The 16,715-nt window shown below is 43.0% G+C and overlaps 1 protein-coding gene across 2 annotated transcripts in view; it reads right to left on the minus strand.

The window, feature by feature from the left end:
- The window catches only part of RAB3GAP2 (RAB3 GTPase activating non-catalytic protein subunit 2), a 117,312-nt gene that overhangs the window by 69,329 nt on the left and 31,268 nt on the right, over positions 1 to 16,715 (minus strand). For both annotated transcript variants that reach the window (XM_062210372.1, XM_062210371.1), the window contains exons 3-4: positions 9,872 to 9,995; positions 8,282 to 8,363 (exon numbers count right to left, since the gene is read on the minus strand). In XM_062210372.1, coding sequence (XP_062066356.1) covers positions 8,282 to 8,363; positions 9,872 to 9,995 — 206 coding nt within the window. The remainder of the gene's footprint in view (positions 1 to 8,281; positions 8,364 to 9,871; positions 9,996 to 16,715) is intronic.

A 16,715-nucleotide genomic window follows, 5' to 3' on the forward strand; every position in this document is an offset into this window, starting at 1 on the left:
ATTTTTTAAAAGGTCTATATTTTAGGCCAGCGCCACGGCTCAATAGGCTAATCCTCTGCCTGCGGTGCCAGCACCCCGGGTTCTAGACCCAGTCGGGGTGCCGGATTCTGTCCTGGTTGCTCCTCTTCCAGTCCAGCTCTCTGCTGTGGCCCGGGAGTGCAGTGGAGGATGGCCCAAGTGCTTGGGCCCTGCACCCGCATGGGAGACCAGGAGAAGTACCTGGCTCCTGGCTTCAGATCAGCGCAGTGCGCCGGCCACAGTGGTCATTGGATGGTGAACCAACGGCAAAGGAAGACCTTTCTCTCTGTCTATCTCACTATCCACTCTGCCTGTCAAAAAAACCTACAAGTTACTTTTGAAAGCTCATGACAGGGGCGGGCATTGTGGTAAAGTGGGTTGAGCTGCCTCCTGTGATGCTGGCATCCCATATAGGTGCTGGTTGGATATTTGGCTGCTCCACTTCTGATCCAGCTCCCTGCTGATGAGCCTAGGAGGGCAGCAGAGGTTGGCCCAAGTGCTTGAGCTCCTGTACCCATGTGGGAGAACTATAAGAAGATACAGGCTCCTGGTTTCAACTAGGCACAGCCCTAGCTGTTGCAGCCATTTTGGGAAGTGAACCATGGATAGAAGATCTCTCTGTCTTTCCCTCTCTTTCTGTGATTCTGCCTTTCAAATAAATCTTTTTAAAAATCTCATGAAAAATGCAGTTAAAATGTAAGTTTATTTAGTGCAGAAAAAATTGAAATCAATGCATATAAAGGGATCTTCAAGTTACCTTCACAAGAGCTTGGAAAAGAGAGAGACCACAGCATATGGCTTCAGTACAACAATAGGAAACTGAAGATTGAAGAAAGCATCAAGGAAAGAGTTGTCTTTTTAACCCCCCACACCCAGCTCTCAGTAGCTCAGATGGGAAAAGACATCTTGCTTTCTACTTGCAGATACAGAGTGTCTACGTCCAGACCTTAGACTTCAAATCCAGTAACAGTCCTGTCATGATAAAAACCAGTGCCTGGGAGCCGATCTTGTGGCACAGTGAGTTAAGCTGCTGCCTATAATGCTAGCATCCCATATAAACAACAGTTCAAGTGCCGGCTGAAGTCCCAGCTACTACACTTGCAATCCAGCTCCCTACAAATGTGCCAGGGAAAGCAGGGGCTAATAACCCACTGTTTCTTTCTCTGTTTCTCTCTCTCTCTGTAACTCTGCCTTTCAAATAAATAAATAAATAAATAAATAGTCTTAAAAACAAAAACCGTGTCTGACAGGGCTCCCTACCCTCTACAGTCACTGTCCCAAGGCTTGTACCTGCAGGCTGAGTTTTTAGACCTTCATCGCCCCTTCCCCAACCCTCAAGAGACAGCACAGCAAGACTTGAGCCTGTGGGAGTAGAACCTGAGAGGGGGCTTAAGACCTTGCCTTGGAGTTCAGAACCAGACTGCTGCTATGAAACCCAGTGCCTGATAAACCGAAAGGCCTCAAGCCTCAGGCTACTGACAGAGCTTCCAGGGTTGCGTGGGATCAGGAGGAGACCTGTGTCCTGATGGAATATACTTGTCTTGGTGTGTATCACCACCAGGCTCACAGGGACCTGGCATGCACTCCCAAGATTGCTCAGGGACTAATGATTATGAGACCCAGCTAAGACATAGCCTAGCACTGGCCTGGGTAGACAATGGACTGCCTTGATCAGACTTCCCCCATACTTGGGCAACAGTAAGGAAACACAAGATTGTGTCTTGGGACTTACAGCTGAACTGGAAAAACCCAACACTGAGCTGATCCTAACTATCTCCATCTCCAGAGCAATACACATGGGTGAAACCTCTGGACTTGCCCTAGTACAAAGTAGAGTCCTATGGCTCAGCTGCTCAGACTTACATTCAACCAGCATCACTTGTGGCTGTTTGCAGAGGCAGAGGCCACAGGCTGTGAGTCCAGTCAGTAGCAGATGGATCACAGCAATGTGGGCTGCACTGGTCTGGGGATACTGTGAGCTCCAGGAGTGAAGGAAGCTTACAGACACGTTGGGAAAACATGAAAAAAGCAAATTCCTAGGAACTAGGTGTTCAAGAGAAACTTGAGAATGCCAAAGTAGTAGAAAGTATATTCAAAGATGGGCTGGCGCTATGGTGTAGCAGGTGAAGCCGCCACCTGCAGTACTGGCATCCCATATGGATGGGCTGCTCCCACTTCCAATCCAGCTCTCTTCTATGCCTGTGAAAGCAGGAGACGATGGCCCAAGTTCTTGAGCTCCTGAACTCTCATGGGAGACCTGGCAGAAGCTCCTGGCTCCTGGCTTCAGATTGGCCCAGTTCTGGCCATCTCGGCTGTTTGGGGAGTGAACCAGTGGATGGAAGACCTCTCTCTCTCTCTCTCTCTCTCTCTCTCTCTCTCTGCCTCTCTGTAACTCTGTCTTTCAAATAAATAAATACATAAATAAATTAAAAAAAATTTTTTATTTATTTGACAGGTAGAGTTACAGACAGTGAGAGAGACAGAGAAAGGTCTTCCTTCCGTTGGTTCACTCCCTAAATGGCCGCAAGGCCGGAACTGCGCTGATCCAAAGCCAGGTGCTTCTTCCTGGTCTCCCATGCGGGTGCAGGGGCCCAAGCACTTGGGCCATCCTCTACTGCTTTCCCAGGCCATAGCAGAGAGCTGGACTGGAAGAGGAGCAACCGTGACTAGAACTGGAGCCCATATTGGATGCTGGCACCGCAGGTGGAGGATTAACCCAGTGCACCACTGAACCGGCCCCAATCTTTTTGTTTTTTTAAAAAAGTATATTCAAACAGACAACGAAAAATCCCCAAATCTAAAGACTACACAATTATCTAGGTACAGGAAGGTCAAAGGTCACAAGTCAGATTCAACTGAACCAGGTATATCCCAAGACATATAATCAAGTTCTCCAAGATTAAAGATAAAGGGAGGATCCTCAGAGTTGCAAGAGCAAAGAAATAACACATACACTCAATCTGGTCTTCCATGTCACAGGTGGCAGAGACCCAAGTCCTTGAGCCATCTTCTATTGCCTCTCAGGAGGATCACTGGCATGGAGGTGCAATCAGAACCAGGGCCAGGACTCGAGCTCAAGCACTGATATGAGACATGGACATTCCAAGTGGCATGTTAATCCATTAGGCCAAATGCCTGCACTCACTTAACTTTAAAATAGATTACAAGGGTGGGTATCGTGGTGCAAGTTAAGCTGCCACTTGGGATACCCTTATCTCATATCAGAGTACTGGGATCAAGTCCTACCTCTGCTTCAAATCCAACTTCCACTAATGCACCTGGGAGGCAGCAGATGCTGGCCTAAATACTTGGGTTCTTGCCACCAACATGGGAGATATTAGGGAGATCCACTGGAATTCCTGGCCATGCTTCAGTCTGGTCTAACCCCAGATGTTGTGGACATTCGGGAAACAAACCAGCAACAGATAGAAGATTTCACTCTCTCTGTCACTCTCTCAAATAAATGAATTAATTTAGAAAACAGTATGGTATTGGTATAAAAACAAGACATACAGAACAATGGCATAGAACAGAAACCCTAAAAGTAAAACCACACATGTATAACCAACTGCTTTTTACAAAAGGAGCTAAGAACATACACGGGAAACAGGACACTGCTGCCAATAAATGCTGTGAGGAAAACAGTATGAATATCCACATGTGAAGGAAAGACACAGACCCTATCTCTCACTATTTACAAAAATAAACTCAAAATTGATTAAAGACCTAAATGTAAGACCTAAAACTTTGAAACTATTATAAGAAAACTTGCAAGAAATGCTTTAAGCCATTGGGATGGGTGAAGATTTTTTAAATCAACCTCAAAAGCAAAACCAGACAAACTAAAGAGCTTCTACATAGCAAAGAAAACACTCAACATAGTAAAGAGAAAACCCACAGAATAGGAGAAAATATCGCATGCTACACATCTGTCAAAGGGTTAATAAACAGAATATATAAGGAACTCAAACCAAAAGAAGAGGGCAGGGGGTGGACTCTAGGCACTAGAGTTAAGTTGCTGCTTGGGACGTCTATACCCCATATCAGAAAACTCCCAGTTTTGCTTCTGACACAGCTTCTTGGTAATATGCACACTGGAAGGTGGCAGATGATTTTCAAGTACTTGAGTCCCTGCCACTCATGTGGGAGTCCCAGGTTGATTTCCAGGGCCCTGGCTTCTACCTGGCTCAGCCCTGGATGTTATGGGCATTTGAGGAAAGAAACAGAAGACAGAGCTAGCTAGAGCTAGCTAGCTTCCTTCCTTCCTTCGTTCCTTCCTTCCATCCATCCACCCACCCATCCACCCATCCACCCATCCATCCATCCATCCATCCATCCTTCTTTCCTTCCTTGAACTTTTTCAAATAAACACTTTTTTAAATTAAAAGAAAATAATCCTATTAAAAACAAGCAGTATATTTAACTAGGCATTCCTCAAAAAAAGACATAAAAATGACCAACAGGTACATAAAAAGACACTCAATATCACTAATATCAGGGAAATGTACATTAAAGCCACAATGAGATATCTGACTCCAGTGATAAAGGTTATTATCAAAAAGACATAAGTAACAAGTGCTGGTGAGAATGCAGAGCAAAGGGAACACTTGCATATTGTTGGTGGGAATGTGTATTAGTACAGCCACTGTGGAAAACAGTATGGAGGTTCTTCAAAAAATTAAAAATAGAACCAGGTGATCTAGCAACCCCACTATTTCTATATATCCAAGGGAAATTAAATCAGTCTGTGGAAGAGATGTCTAAAGACCCATGTTTATAGCCGGCGCCGCGGCTCACTAGGCTAATCCTCCGCCTTGCGGCGCCGGCACACCGGGTTCTAGTCCCGGTCGGGGCACTGATCCTGTCCCGGTTGCCCCTCTTCCAGGCCAGCTCTCTGCTGTGGCCAGGGAGTGCAGTGGAGGATGGCCCAGGTCCTTGGGCCCCGCACCCCATGGGAGACCAGGAGAAGCACCTGGCTCCTGCCATCGGATCAGCGCGGTGTGCCGGCTGCAGCGCGCCTACCGCGGCAGCCATTGGAGGGTGAACCAACGGCAAAAGGAAGACCTTTCTCTCTGTCTCTCTCTCACTGTCCACTCTGCCTGACAAAAAAAAAAAAAAAAAAGACCCATGTTTATTGCAGCACTATTCTCAATAGCCAAGAAATGGAAATAATCTAATTATCCATCAACTGATGAACACATAAAATGAGATACATACATATAACAGGATTCTACTCAGTCATCAAAAAGAAAGACATCATTTGCAATGACATGAATGGAACTGGAGGTTATTGTGTCAAGTGAAGTAAGTTAAGCACAGAAAGCCAAGCATGGCATGGTATCACTCATATATAAAATATTAAAAGTTGATCATAGAAGTTAAGAGTATAATGGTGTTTAGCAGAGACAGGAGCATAGTGGGCAGGGAGGGATGGTGAAAGGGTGATTAATGGATACTAAGTTATATCCAGACAGGTATAAAAAGGTCTGGTGTTCTTTTACACAGTAAGAGGAATTTAGATAATGGTAATGTATTGTATACCTTTCCAAGAAAAAAAAAAGGATTTGAATGTTTTTAGCATAAAGAAATGTTAGAGGAGGTAGATATATTTACCTTGATAGGACATTAGGCAGGGATACATGTACTGAAATATCACATAGAATTCAAAAACATGTATAGTTTTTTAAAATGTCAGTTAAAAATAAATATTTTTAAAAGTTTATGGAAATGCACATTATGAAAAAACTATACATGGAGTTCAAAAATTTTCACCAAAATCATCTTTAATTTTTAAAAAAGATTCGTTAATTCAAAAGGCAAAGTGAGAGAGTGGGAGATAGAGAGAGCGTGCGCTTCTATTTGCTGGTTCACTCCCCAGGTGGATTCAATAGCCAAGGCAGGGCCAGGCTGAAGAATGGAAACTGGAACTCCACTGGGTCTCCTATGTGGATGGCAAGAGCCCAGGTAATTGGGCCATCTTCTGCTGTTATCCCAGGGGCATTCGTAAGGAGCTGGGTCAGAAGCAGAGCAGCTGGGACTTGATCTACACCTCAATATGGGTTGCTGGCATTGCAAGTGGTGGTTTAACCTGCTGTGACACAACACTGGTCTCTAAAATAAGTTTGATTTTAATTCTATTTTACCCTAAAGTTCTTGAAAATTATTTTAGAAGTCTGTAAAACCTTTTTGTAAAGGCGAGGGGGAGGGGAGAGAGAGAGAGAGAGAGACAGAGAGGGAGAGAGGGAGGGAGGGAGGGAGGGAGGGAGGGAGGGAGGGAAGGAAGGAAGGAAGGAAGGAAGGAAGGAAGGAAGGAAGGAAGGAAGGAAGGAATCAGTCTTCTATCTGTTGATTCACTTTCCCAAATGCCGGTAATAGCCAGGACTGGGCCAGGCCAAAGTAGGAATCCATTCCTGGGATCCCAACTGGGTGGCAGGGACCCATGTACCTGAACCATCACCTACTGCCTCCCAGGTGTCATTTATAGAAGGATGGAATTGAAAGCAGAGCCAGGACTTGACTTTGAACTTATGAAGCACCCACATATTTGCAAGCAAATGTTAGGTTTAAGGTTCCCTAAAAAAGATATTTTTTTCTGACATGTACACTTAAAATATTTGTCAGAAGTTCAGAGATGAAGCCTCAAAATGCTAATACACCCATTAACTGACTTTAGCTTAACTGTCAAACCTCAGGAGCATCACTAGCTTATTCCACAAACTACAACACTCCCACCCCATACAACAAGCTGCACCATTACTAACAAATTATTCTTTTGGTTGTTTAAAGTAATGTTTGCTTTGCATTTCTCACAAGAATTAAATTTCTTCAACATGCTTAGACTGAATAAATGAGCTATGGAAAAATATTATCATCTATTTTGATAATAATAGAAAACATCTACAACGTGCCAGGCATGAAGTAAGCACTTCCACTTGGTTGTTACAGATCTGAACTCAAAGTCTGGAGGAGGAGTAGTGTTGCGCAGTGAGCTAACCTGCTGCCTGTGACACCGGCACCTCACATCAGAGTGCCAGTTTGAGTCCAGACTGCTTCACTTCCGATCCTATTTCCTGCTAAAGTGTCTAGAAAAGCAGTGAAGGATGGCCCAGATACCTGAATCCCTGTCACCCACATGAGAGACCCAAATGGGTCTGCTGCCAGAACCAGCTCTGGCTGTTGCAGCCATTTGGGGAGTGAAGGGAGTGAACCAGCAGATGGAAGGTCTTTCTCTCATACTCTCTCTCTCTCTCCCTCTGTTACTCTCCCCTTCAAATAAGTAAATAAATCTTAAAAAAAAAAAAAAGTTTGGAAAATCCACTCATTCTGATAAATAGTTTTCAGATAAGGACAAAAATGTAACTGAAAATGGTTTTTGGCTCAAGGTTCTAGCCCAGTTGTTCCATCATGTAACCATGACAGAGTTCATGGTTTTAAGTTTTACTGGGCCAGCAGGCAACTTGAACACATCAACTTGCGTTTCTGAAGTACTTTTGGGTTTTAAGAATTAATGTACCACTGCCACCTCTTTCTTTTTCTTTTTTTTTTTTTTACAGGCAGAGTGGACAGTGTGAGAGAGACAGAGAGAAAGGCCTTCCTTTTCCGTTGGTTCACCCCACAATGGCTGCTGCGGCCGGCGCACTACGCTAATCCGAAGCCAGGAGCCAGGTGATTCTCCTGGTCTCCCATGTGGGTGCAGGGCCCAAGGACTTGGGCCATCCTCCACTGCACTCCTGGGCCACAGCAGAGAGCTGGACTGGAAGAGGGGCCACCGGGACAGAATCCAGTGTCCTGGCTGGGACTAGAACCTGGGGTGCCAGCGCCACAGGTGGAGGATTAGCCTATTGAGCCGCGGCACCGGCCATTGCCACCCCTTTCAACTACAAGTCAAAAACAATAATAGAGCAAAGAAGACAATGACTGTCCATAACTTTTTTGGAAAAAAAAAAAAAAGAAACCAGTAATGGAGGGAGAACAGAAGGAAAAGACCAAACATAAAAAGGATTTATGGAATTCTTTAGAAATTTGTACTCAAATTTTCTTCAAACAGGATTTTTTAAAAATATTAATCAAATGATGAGTAAAATTTGCTGACCAAATCATTCATTACAACCTCTACAGATGGGATGTGTGTGTGTGTGTGTGTGTATATATATATATATAATTTTTTTATTAATTCCAAATAATGAAACTTCTTAATAAATTCACATACAAGTTAATCTTACACATGTATTTAACCCGGAAACAAAATTTAACTGGCACCTACCCTTCTTCAACATTTAAAGAACCACTCCAACCAACTGCAAATTGCATTTCTTCCTTTCCTTTGTCACTGTATTTCCACTTGGCTGAAAAAAATTAAGATATCACATTAAATAACTTTATGGTAAACAGTAATTTATAAATTTTACTCTTTCCCTTTAGAGTGATGAATATCAAACTTAATGTTCTGTATTAACTTTCTTAGGTCTTTTTTTTTTGACAGGCAGAGTTAGACAGTGAGAGAGAGAGAGACAGAGAGAAAGGTCTTCCTTCCATTGGGTCACCCCCAAATGGCCACTACAGTTGGCGCACCGATCCGAAGACAGGAGCCAGGTGCTTCCTCCTGGTCTCCCATGCGGTTACAGGGCCCAAGCACTGGGCCATTCTCCACTGCCTTCCTGGGCCACAGCAGAGAGCTGGACTGGAAGAGCAGCAACCAGGACAGAACTGGCGCCCCAACCGGGACTAGAACCTGGGGTGCCGGCGCCGCAGGCGGAAGATTAACCAAGTTAGCCACAGCGCCGGCCCCTCTCTTAGGTCTTTTTATAGGTAAATATATGATAATGTTTTAAAATTTTTATAAGATTTTTTAAAAAACCATATAGTCTCTTTGCCTGGAGTTTCTCCAATTAAGCCTATATAATGTAGTCATAGTTCTTACAGAATAAAATTATTAATTCCTGTATAATATCCTACTTATTTTATTTTCCATACTACTTTTATCTTCAGGTGATACAGAAAATTTTTCTATTAGATTTACACTACTGGAGGTTAAATTTGTTTATAAGATCGTTCCATAGCCATTTTATACATGACTTATTTTGATCAGTGAATCAGTGAGTTTTTAAGATTTATTCAAAAGGCAGAGGCTGAGAGAGAGAGAGAGTGTCTTCCATTCACTGGCTCACTCCCCAAATGGCTGCAATGGCTGGAACTGGGCCAATCTGAAGCCAGGAACCAGGATCTTCTTCCGGGTCTTCCACGCGGGTGCAAAGGCCCAAGGACTTGGGCCATCTTCTACTGCTTTCCCAGACTGCAGCAGAGAGCTGAATTGGAAGTGGAGCAGCCAGGACTTGAACTGGCGCCCATATGTGATGCTGGCACCGGAGGTGGTGGCTTCACCGGCTAAGCCACAGCATTGATCCTAATCAGTGAGGTTTTCCTCACCCCACATATTCCCCTAACCTTCATTTTAGTCTTCAACAAAAATTACAACTAAAAGCTTAAGTTCAATAAAGAAACCTACAGTATTGTGAGCCTTAAAATTAGAGTTGAAAATCCCCTCACTCATTATGAAGGGTTCCACGACCTTTTAAGCTTTGATTGTCCCTTGAAAGAACAGGGCAACGCCCAGTACTGCCTCTGAAGTACCACCAAAAGAAAACTAAAACATCTGTGATCAAGAAAGGAAAACATAAAAAACAAGCAGGAGAGAAGGGAGGAGGGAAAGAAAATAGGAAGTTTTACATATAATACATAAACTACAGATGCTACTATATAATGCATGCAATAGAATAACTTGTTTTTCCATCTAATCGGTTTTCTAGCCTATTTCATGCATTAAAATAAAGACCACTGAAAATATGGTACTTACGCACTAGAAATACAGCCTTTTGCTCCCGAGCTATAACCATAAGATCGTTGGTTGGAGATAAGGACAAAACACAATCTTGAAGCCAGGAAGTTTTTGGTGTTTTGTAAGCATTCCCTTCTTCTTCCTATGAATAAAAACACAATTATTGCATATGCTGAAACAAGAGTTTTCAACTTTGCTTGTTCTGACTTGAGGGAGAAGGGAGAAAAAAATAAAATCTTTACTATTTAGTATTGAGAAACTTAGTATATAATCCTATTTATAGAGAGATGATTATGGTAACCACAGCTAGACAACAAAGAAAAAAATCATCTGTTTATTATGGTTGTAGGATTGATAAAAAAGTGTTTGATAAAAATGTGATACTTTCAGGGCCGGTGCTGTGGCGCAGCAGGTTAATGCCCTGGCCTGAAGCGCCAGCATCCCATATGGGTGCCGGTTCGAGACCCAGCTGCTCCACTTCCAATCCAGCTCTCTGCTATGGCCTGGGAAAACAGTAGATGATGGCTCGAGTCCTTGGGCCCCTGCACCCGCACAGGATACCCAGAAGAAGCTCCTGGCTCCAGATCAGTGCAGCTCGCTCACTCGCTCGCTCTCTCTCTCTGACTCTCCTCTCTCTGTGTAACTCTGACTTTCAAATAAGTAAATAAATCTTTTTTTAACAAATGTCATTCTTTCTATTTCACCTGTAAAGTGGTTTTGTTTTTATTATGCGGGTAAATTCCTATTATTAAAAAAATTCATCAAGTATAAAAAGTCATCTTTGAAAGGTCTCTCTCATTCTCCTGAACTCTAACCACCTAGTTACTCAAAAGACAACCAGTTCAATAGTTCTTCTATGTACTTCCAGAGATAGTTTATACCCACCAAGCAAATATATTTGCTACTCTTTCCTCTTTTTTCTTACATGAATGGCAACTTAATAAACATAAATTTTGACAGTCTGATTATTTCTTAATATATATCTTGTACCTCATTCCTCAAGAAGCTTCTTTAATCTTTTTAATGGCTACAAAGTATTCCATTTTATGGATGCAACATAATTCATTTTTTAAAAAAAAATTTAAACTTTTATTTAATAAATATAAATTTCCAAAGTACAGCTTTTGGATTACAGTGGCTCCCCCCCCCCCATAACTTCCCTCCTACCCACAACCCTCCTATCTCCCGCTCCCTCTCCCATTCCATTCACAGAAGATCAATTTAGCATAAATTAAGTAAAGATTTCAACAGTTTGCACCCACACAGAAACACAAAGTGTAAAGTACTGTTTGAGTACTAGCTATAGCATTAATTTACATTGTACATACAACAAACACATTAAGGACAGAGATCCTACATGGGGAGTAAGTGCACAGTGACTCCTGTTGTTGACTTAACAACTGACATTCTTGTTTATGGCGTCAGTAATCACCCTAGGCTCTTGTCATGAGTTGCCAAGGCTATGGAAGCCTTTTGAGTTTGCCAACTCTGATCTTTTTTTTTTTCCATTTTCAATTATCTTTACATACAGAAGATCAATTTAGCATATACTAAGTAAAGCTTTCAACAGTTTGCACCCACAAAGAAACACAAAGTGTAAAATACTGTTTGAGTACTAGTTATAGCATTAAATCACAATGTACAGCACATTAAGGACAGAGATCCTACATGAGGAGTAAGTGCACAGTGACTCCTGTTGTTGACTTAACAAATTGACACTCTTGTTTATGACGTCAGTAATCACCCTAGGCTCTTGTCATGAGTTGATAAATAAAATAAATCTTTAGAAAAATGAATTATTTCAAAGTCAGAGTTACAGATAGGGAGAGAGGGAAGGAGGGAGAGAGAGAGAGAGAGGTCTTCCGTCTGCTGATCCACTCCCCAATTGGCTACAATGGCTGGAACTGCACCAATCCAAACCCAGGAGGAGCCAGGAGCTTCCTCCAGATCTCCCATTGGGTGCAGGGGCCCAGGGGCTTGGGCCCTCTTCTACTGCTTTCCCAGGCCATAGCAGAGAGCTGGATCAGAAGTGGAGCAGCTGAGACTTGAACCAGCGTCCATATGGGATACCAGAACTGCAGGCAGCGGCTTTACCCACTACACCATAGTGCAGCCCCCATAATTCATTTAGCTATCCCTCTACTGATGGGTATTTGTGTTGTGATGGGTATTTCTGTTGATTACAATCCTTCACTGTTACAAGCAACTGAATGCTACAATGAATAACTTTATTCATTTGTCACTTCGTTTGTGTAGGAGTATACTAGTAGGAAAAATACCTAGAAGTAAAGTTGCTGGGTCAAAGGAAATCTGTGTTAGCAAATTTTCTAGATATTCCCAAATTGTGCTCTATATACCATATTAATTTGTTACCAGACCAATAGTTTTTGAAAGTGCTTGCTTTCCAGTGGAAGATGGCCCAGGTCTTTGGGCCCCTGCACCCACGTGGGAGAACTGGAAGAAGCTCCTGGCTTCGGATTGGCGCAGCTCCAGCCATTGTGGTCAACTGGGAGAGTGAACCAGAGGATGGAAGCCCTCTCTCTCTCTCTCTGCCTCTCCTCTCTCTGTATAACTCTGATTTTCAAATAAATAAATATATCTTTAAAAAAAAGAAAGTACTTGCTCTCCTATAGACTTACTTTTTTACAGATTTATTTATTTCAAAGGCAGAGTTATAGAGAGACTGAGTATACATGGTTGGTACAAGTTAGACAGATACAAGAAAGGATAGCATATCACATCCTTCTTAGTTGGGTCTTGAACTCAGTGTCAGATTATGATCAAGCCTTGTCTACCACCACCAAGACAAATGGACTGCAAGTGATCCAAGAAGCAAAAAGGAATTTTATTCCATAAAGGACTGTGATGAGAGCATGGGAAACATGTGTCACTTGTTTGGAAGTAAATTCAGAGAATTTGGTTATATCCGTAACACTGCTTAGCCATCTCATAAAATCTCATCATTTTTAATAATATGAAACTAGAATTGAAATTTCAAGGATGGAAGAAGGGTGCGGGCTCTGGCACAGTGGTTAAGTGTTGCTTGGGATACCTTGACACCACATTGGGGTGCCTGGGTTTCAGTCCTGAACCCATTCCATTTCCCTGGTAATGCACACCCTGAGAGGCAGCAGGTGCTGGCTCAAGTATTGGGTCTCTGCCATGCACATGGGAAACTAGGACTGAGTTCAACCTGGTCCAGCCTTCGCTGTTGAAGGCATTTGGGGAGTGAACTAGCAGACAGAAAATCTGTCTCTGCCTTTCAAAATGAAAACGAAGTAAAATTTTTTTAAAGATTTATTTGAAAGGCAGAGTTAGAGAGAGAGAGGGAGAGAGGGAGAGAAGGAGAGAAGGAGAGGAGAGAGGGAGAGAGGGAGAGAGGGAGAGAGAGAGAAAAAAAAAAAAAACAGAGAGAGAGACACTGATTTTCCATCCACTGATTCACTCCTCAAATGGTTGAAGCCAGGAGCTTCTTTTGGGTCTCCCAAGTGGGTGTAGGGGCCCAAGTAATTGGGCCATCTTCTGCTGCTTTCCCAGGCACATTAGCAGGGGTTGGACTGGAAATAGAGCAGTCAGGAATTCAACCTGCACCCATATGGGATGCCAGCACTGCAGGCAGTGGCTTAACATGCTACGCCTCAGCACTGGCCCCTTAACATTTTTTTTTTATTATTATTATAGGCAGAGTGGAAAGTGAGAGAGAGAGAGAGAGACAGAGAGAAAGGTCTTCCTTTTTGCCGTTGGTTCACCCTCCAATGGCCACTGCAGCCGGCGCATCATGCTGATCCGAAGCCAGAAGCCAGGTGCTTCTCCTGGTCTCCCATGCGGGTGCAGGGCCCAAACACTTGGGCCATCCTCCACTGCACTCCTGGGCCATAGCAGAGAGCTGGCCTGGAAGAGGGGCAACCGGGACAGAATCCGGCGCCCCGACCAGGACTAGAACCCGGTGTGCCAGCGCCGCAAGGCAGAGGATTAGCCTGTTGAGCCACGGCACCGGCCCCCTTAACAATTTATAAAAAACAATTTCATGTGGATTAGTTTCATCTATTGATTACATGTGAGTGGTAGAGGCAGAAAAACCAGTATCTGCCATTTTTCACCACATTTTCTTTTCTATGTCCTATCTACTCTCCATGTTCTCTTATGGCTATGGGAATGAAAGCATAACACAGCAGTTCGCCTCAGTAAAGTCAATGTAGACAAGTGGGTATTACAGATCATAAAAACAGGTTACAAATGCCACCATTATATTACATAACATCATTAGAGTTTGATATGCCATAAAACTCTAGATCTGAAGCTTAGGTTGTGCTTCTCAGGAATGATGTTAGATTATCCCTGAATGCAATGGTGTTGTACTCAAGCCCTATGCCTCTTTATGTATTTGAAAGGCAGAGTGATAGTGACACAGATACACACACATACACACACACACAATCTTCCATTCACTGGTTCACTCCTCAAACAGCCACAACAGCTGGTTGTGGCTGAGATAGGTGGAAGCCAGGAGCCTGGAACTCCATCCTGGTTTCCCATGTGGGTGGCAGGGGCCCAAACACTTCAGTCTTTATCTGCCATTTTCTCAGGTGCATTAGCAGGGAGCTAGATGAGAAAGGTGGTAGCAGGGACTCAAACCAGCACTAATGTGGGATACCAGCATCATTTCTTTTCATCTACAACCCCATGGGAGAGTAGCTACATATCTACGCACCTGCAAGCTCCTGGTCACAGGTAATTCTGAAGTAATTCTTCTTTGTGATTAAGGCACAATGTGCAATGTATCAGATTCATAAGATAAAAAAAGCTTTAAAGACAATACCTAAAACCAAGCAATATCCTGTTCAGCAGGGTTAAAAACTTCTTATCCCCCAGAAAGCTTGGCTATTTTGCCCCGAGTAAATTTTAGCATAGTATTATGAAACAAATTTAAAACAGAAACCACTGGTAGTGGGGAGGTGGAGGAAGAGAAATATTATGTATGAACGAATTTTTTTGTAAAGATTTTTTTTGAAAGGCAGAGTTATATAGAGAGGGGTTCATTCCCCAAATGGCCGAAACAGCCAGGGCTGGGCCAGACCAAAGCCAGGAGCCAGTAGCTTCTCTTGGGTCTCCCACATGGGTAAAGGGGCCCAAGCACTTGGGCCATCTTCCACTGCTTTCTCAGGCAGCTGGATAGGAAGAGGAGTATCTGGGAAATGAACCAGTGCCCATATGGGATGCTGGTGCTGCAGAAGGTGACTTAAACAACTATTTCACAGCGCTGGCCCATAAGCCATTTTGTAAAGATAGATCCTCTAGGGGCCGGTGCTGTGGCGTAGTGGGTATGCCACCGCCTGCAGTGCCAGCATCCCATATGAGTACTGGTTCAAGTCCCGGCTACTGCACTTCTGATCCAATTCTCTGCTATGGCCTGGGAAAACAGTGGAAGATGGCCCAAGTCCTGGGACCCCTGCACCTGCGTAGGAGATCCAGAAGAAGCTCCTGGTTCCTGGCTTCAGATCAGTGTAGCTCCAGCAGTTGCGGCCAATTGGGGAGTGAACCAGAGGATGGAAGACCTCTCTCTCTTTGCCTCTCCTTCTTTCTCTGTGTAATGATGACTTTTAGGTAAAATAAATAAATCTTTTAAAAAAAAAGATAAATCCTCTAAAAGAAAGAAGTCTCTTGATACATTAGGAGATCAACTATGGAAATGTGCTATAAAAAGGTGAACAAAGAACAAAAGGAAAAAAAGCTTATGTCTTAATTTTTCCATACTGTAACTTTGTACTCAAACAATATGACATGTAGAAAGCAGGCACAATAACAAAACCTCTTCTCTGAGAAAGAAATCCTTTGGCACCATAATGACCTAAGCAGTGTTTGGTCCTCAAAGTGAAGAAAAATGAGGCATGGAACAGACACATGAAATAATGTTCAAGATCATTAGCAATCAGGAAATGCAAATCAAAACCACAATGAGGTTTCACCTCACCCTGGTTAGAATGGCTCACATTCAGAAAGCTACCAACAATAGATGCTGGAGAGGATGTGGGGAGAAAGGGACACTAACCCACTGTTGGTGGGAATGCAAACTGGTTAAGCCACTATGGAAGGCAGTTTGGAGATTCCTCAAAAACCTGAATATAACCCTACCATACAACCCAGCCATCCCACTCCTTGGAATTTACCCAAAGGAAAATAACTTGGGAAACAAAAAAGCTGTCTGCATCTTAATGTTTATTGCAGCTTAATTCACAATAGCTAAGACCTGGAATCAACCTAAATGCCCATCAACAGTAGACTGCATAAAGAAATTATGGGATACGTACTCTATAGAATACTATACAGCAGTCAAAAACAATGAAATCCAGTCATTTGCAACAAGATGGAGGAATCTGGAACACATCATGCTGAGTGAAATAAGCCAGATCCAAAGGGACAAATATCATATGTTCTTCCTGATTGGTGACAACTAACCGTGCACCAAAAAGGAAACCTGTTGAAGTGAACTAGACACTATGAGAAACAGTGACTTGATCAGCCCTTGTCCTCACTGTCGAGGAACAACTTAATACTTTATCCTTTTTAGTATTTTTTTTTGTTCTACTTAATACCATTGGTTGAACTCTGTAATTAATACACAATTATTCTTAGGTGTTTAAATTTAACTGAAAAGTGATCCCTGTTAAATATAAGAGTGGGAATAAGAGAGGGAGGAGATGTACAATCTGGAACATGCTCAATCAGACTTGCCCCAAATGGTGGAGTTAGAAACGTGCCGGGGGATTCCAATTCAATCCCATCAAGGTGGCATGTATCAATGCCATCTCCCTAGTCCAAGTGATTAGTTTAAATTCACAATTGAGCATGATGAAAGGATTAA

Source organism: Lepus europaeus, chromosome 14, assembly GCF_033115175.1.
Source record: "Lepus europaeus isolate LE1 chromosome 14, mLepTim1.pri, whole genome shotgun sequence".
In the NCBI taxonomy this organism is placed as follows: Eukaryota; Metazoa; Chordata; class Mammalia; order Lagomorpha; family Leporidae; genus Lepus; species Lepus europaeus.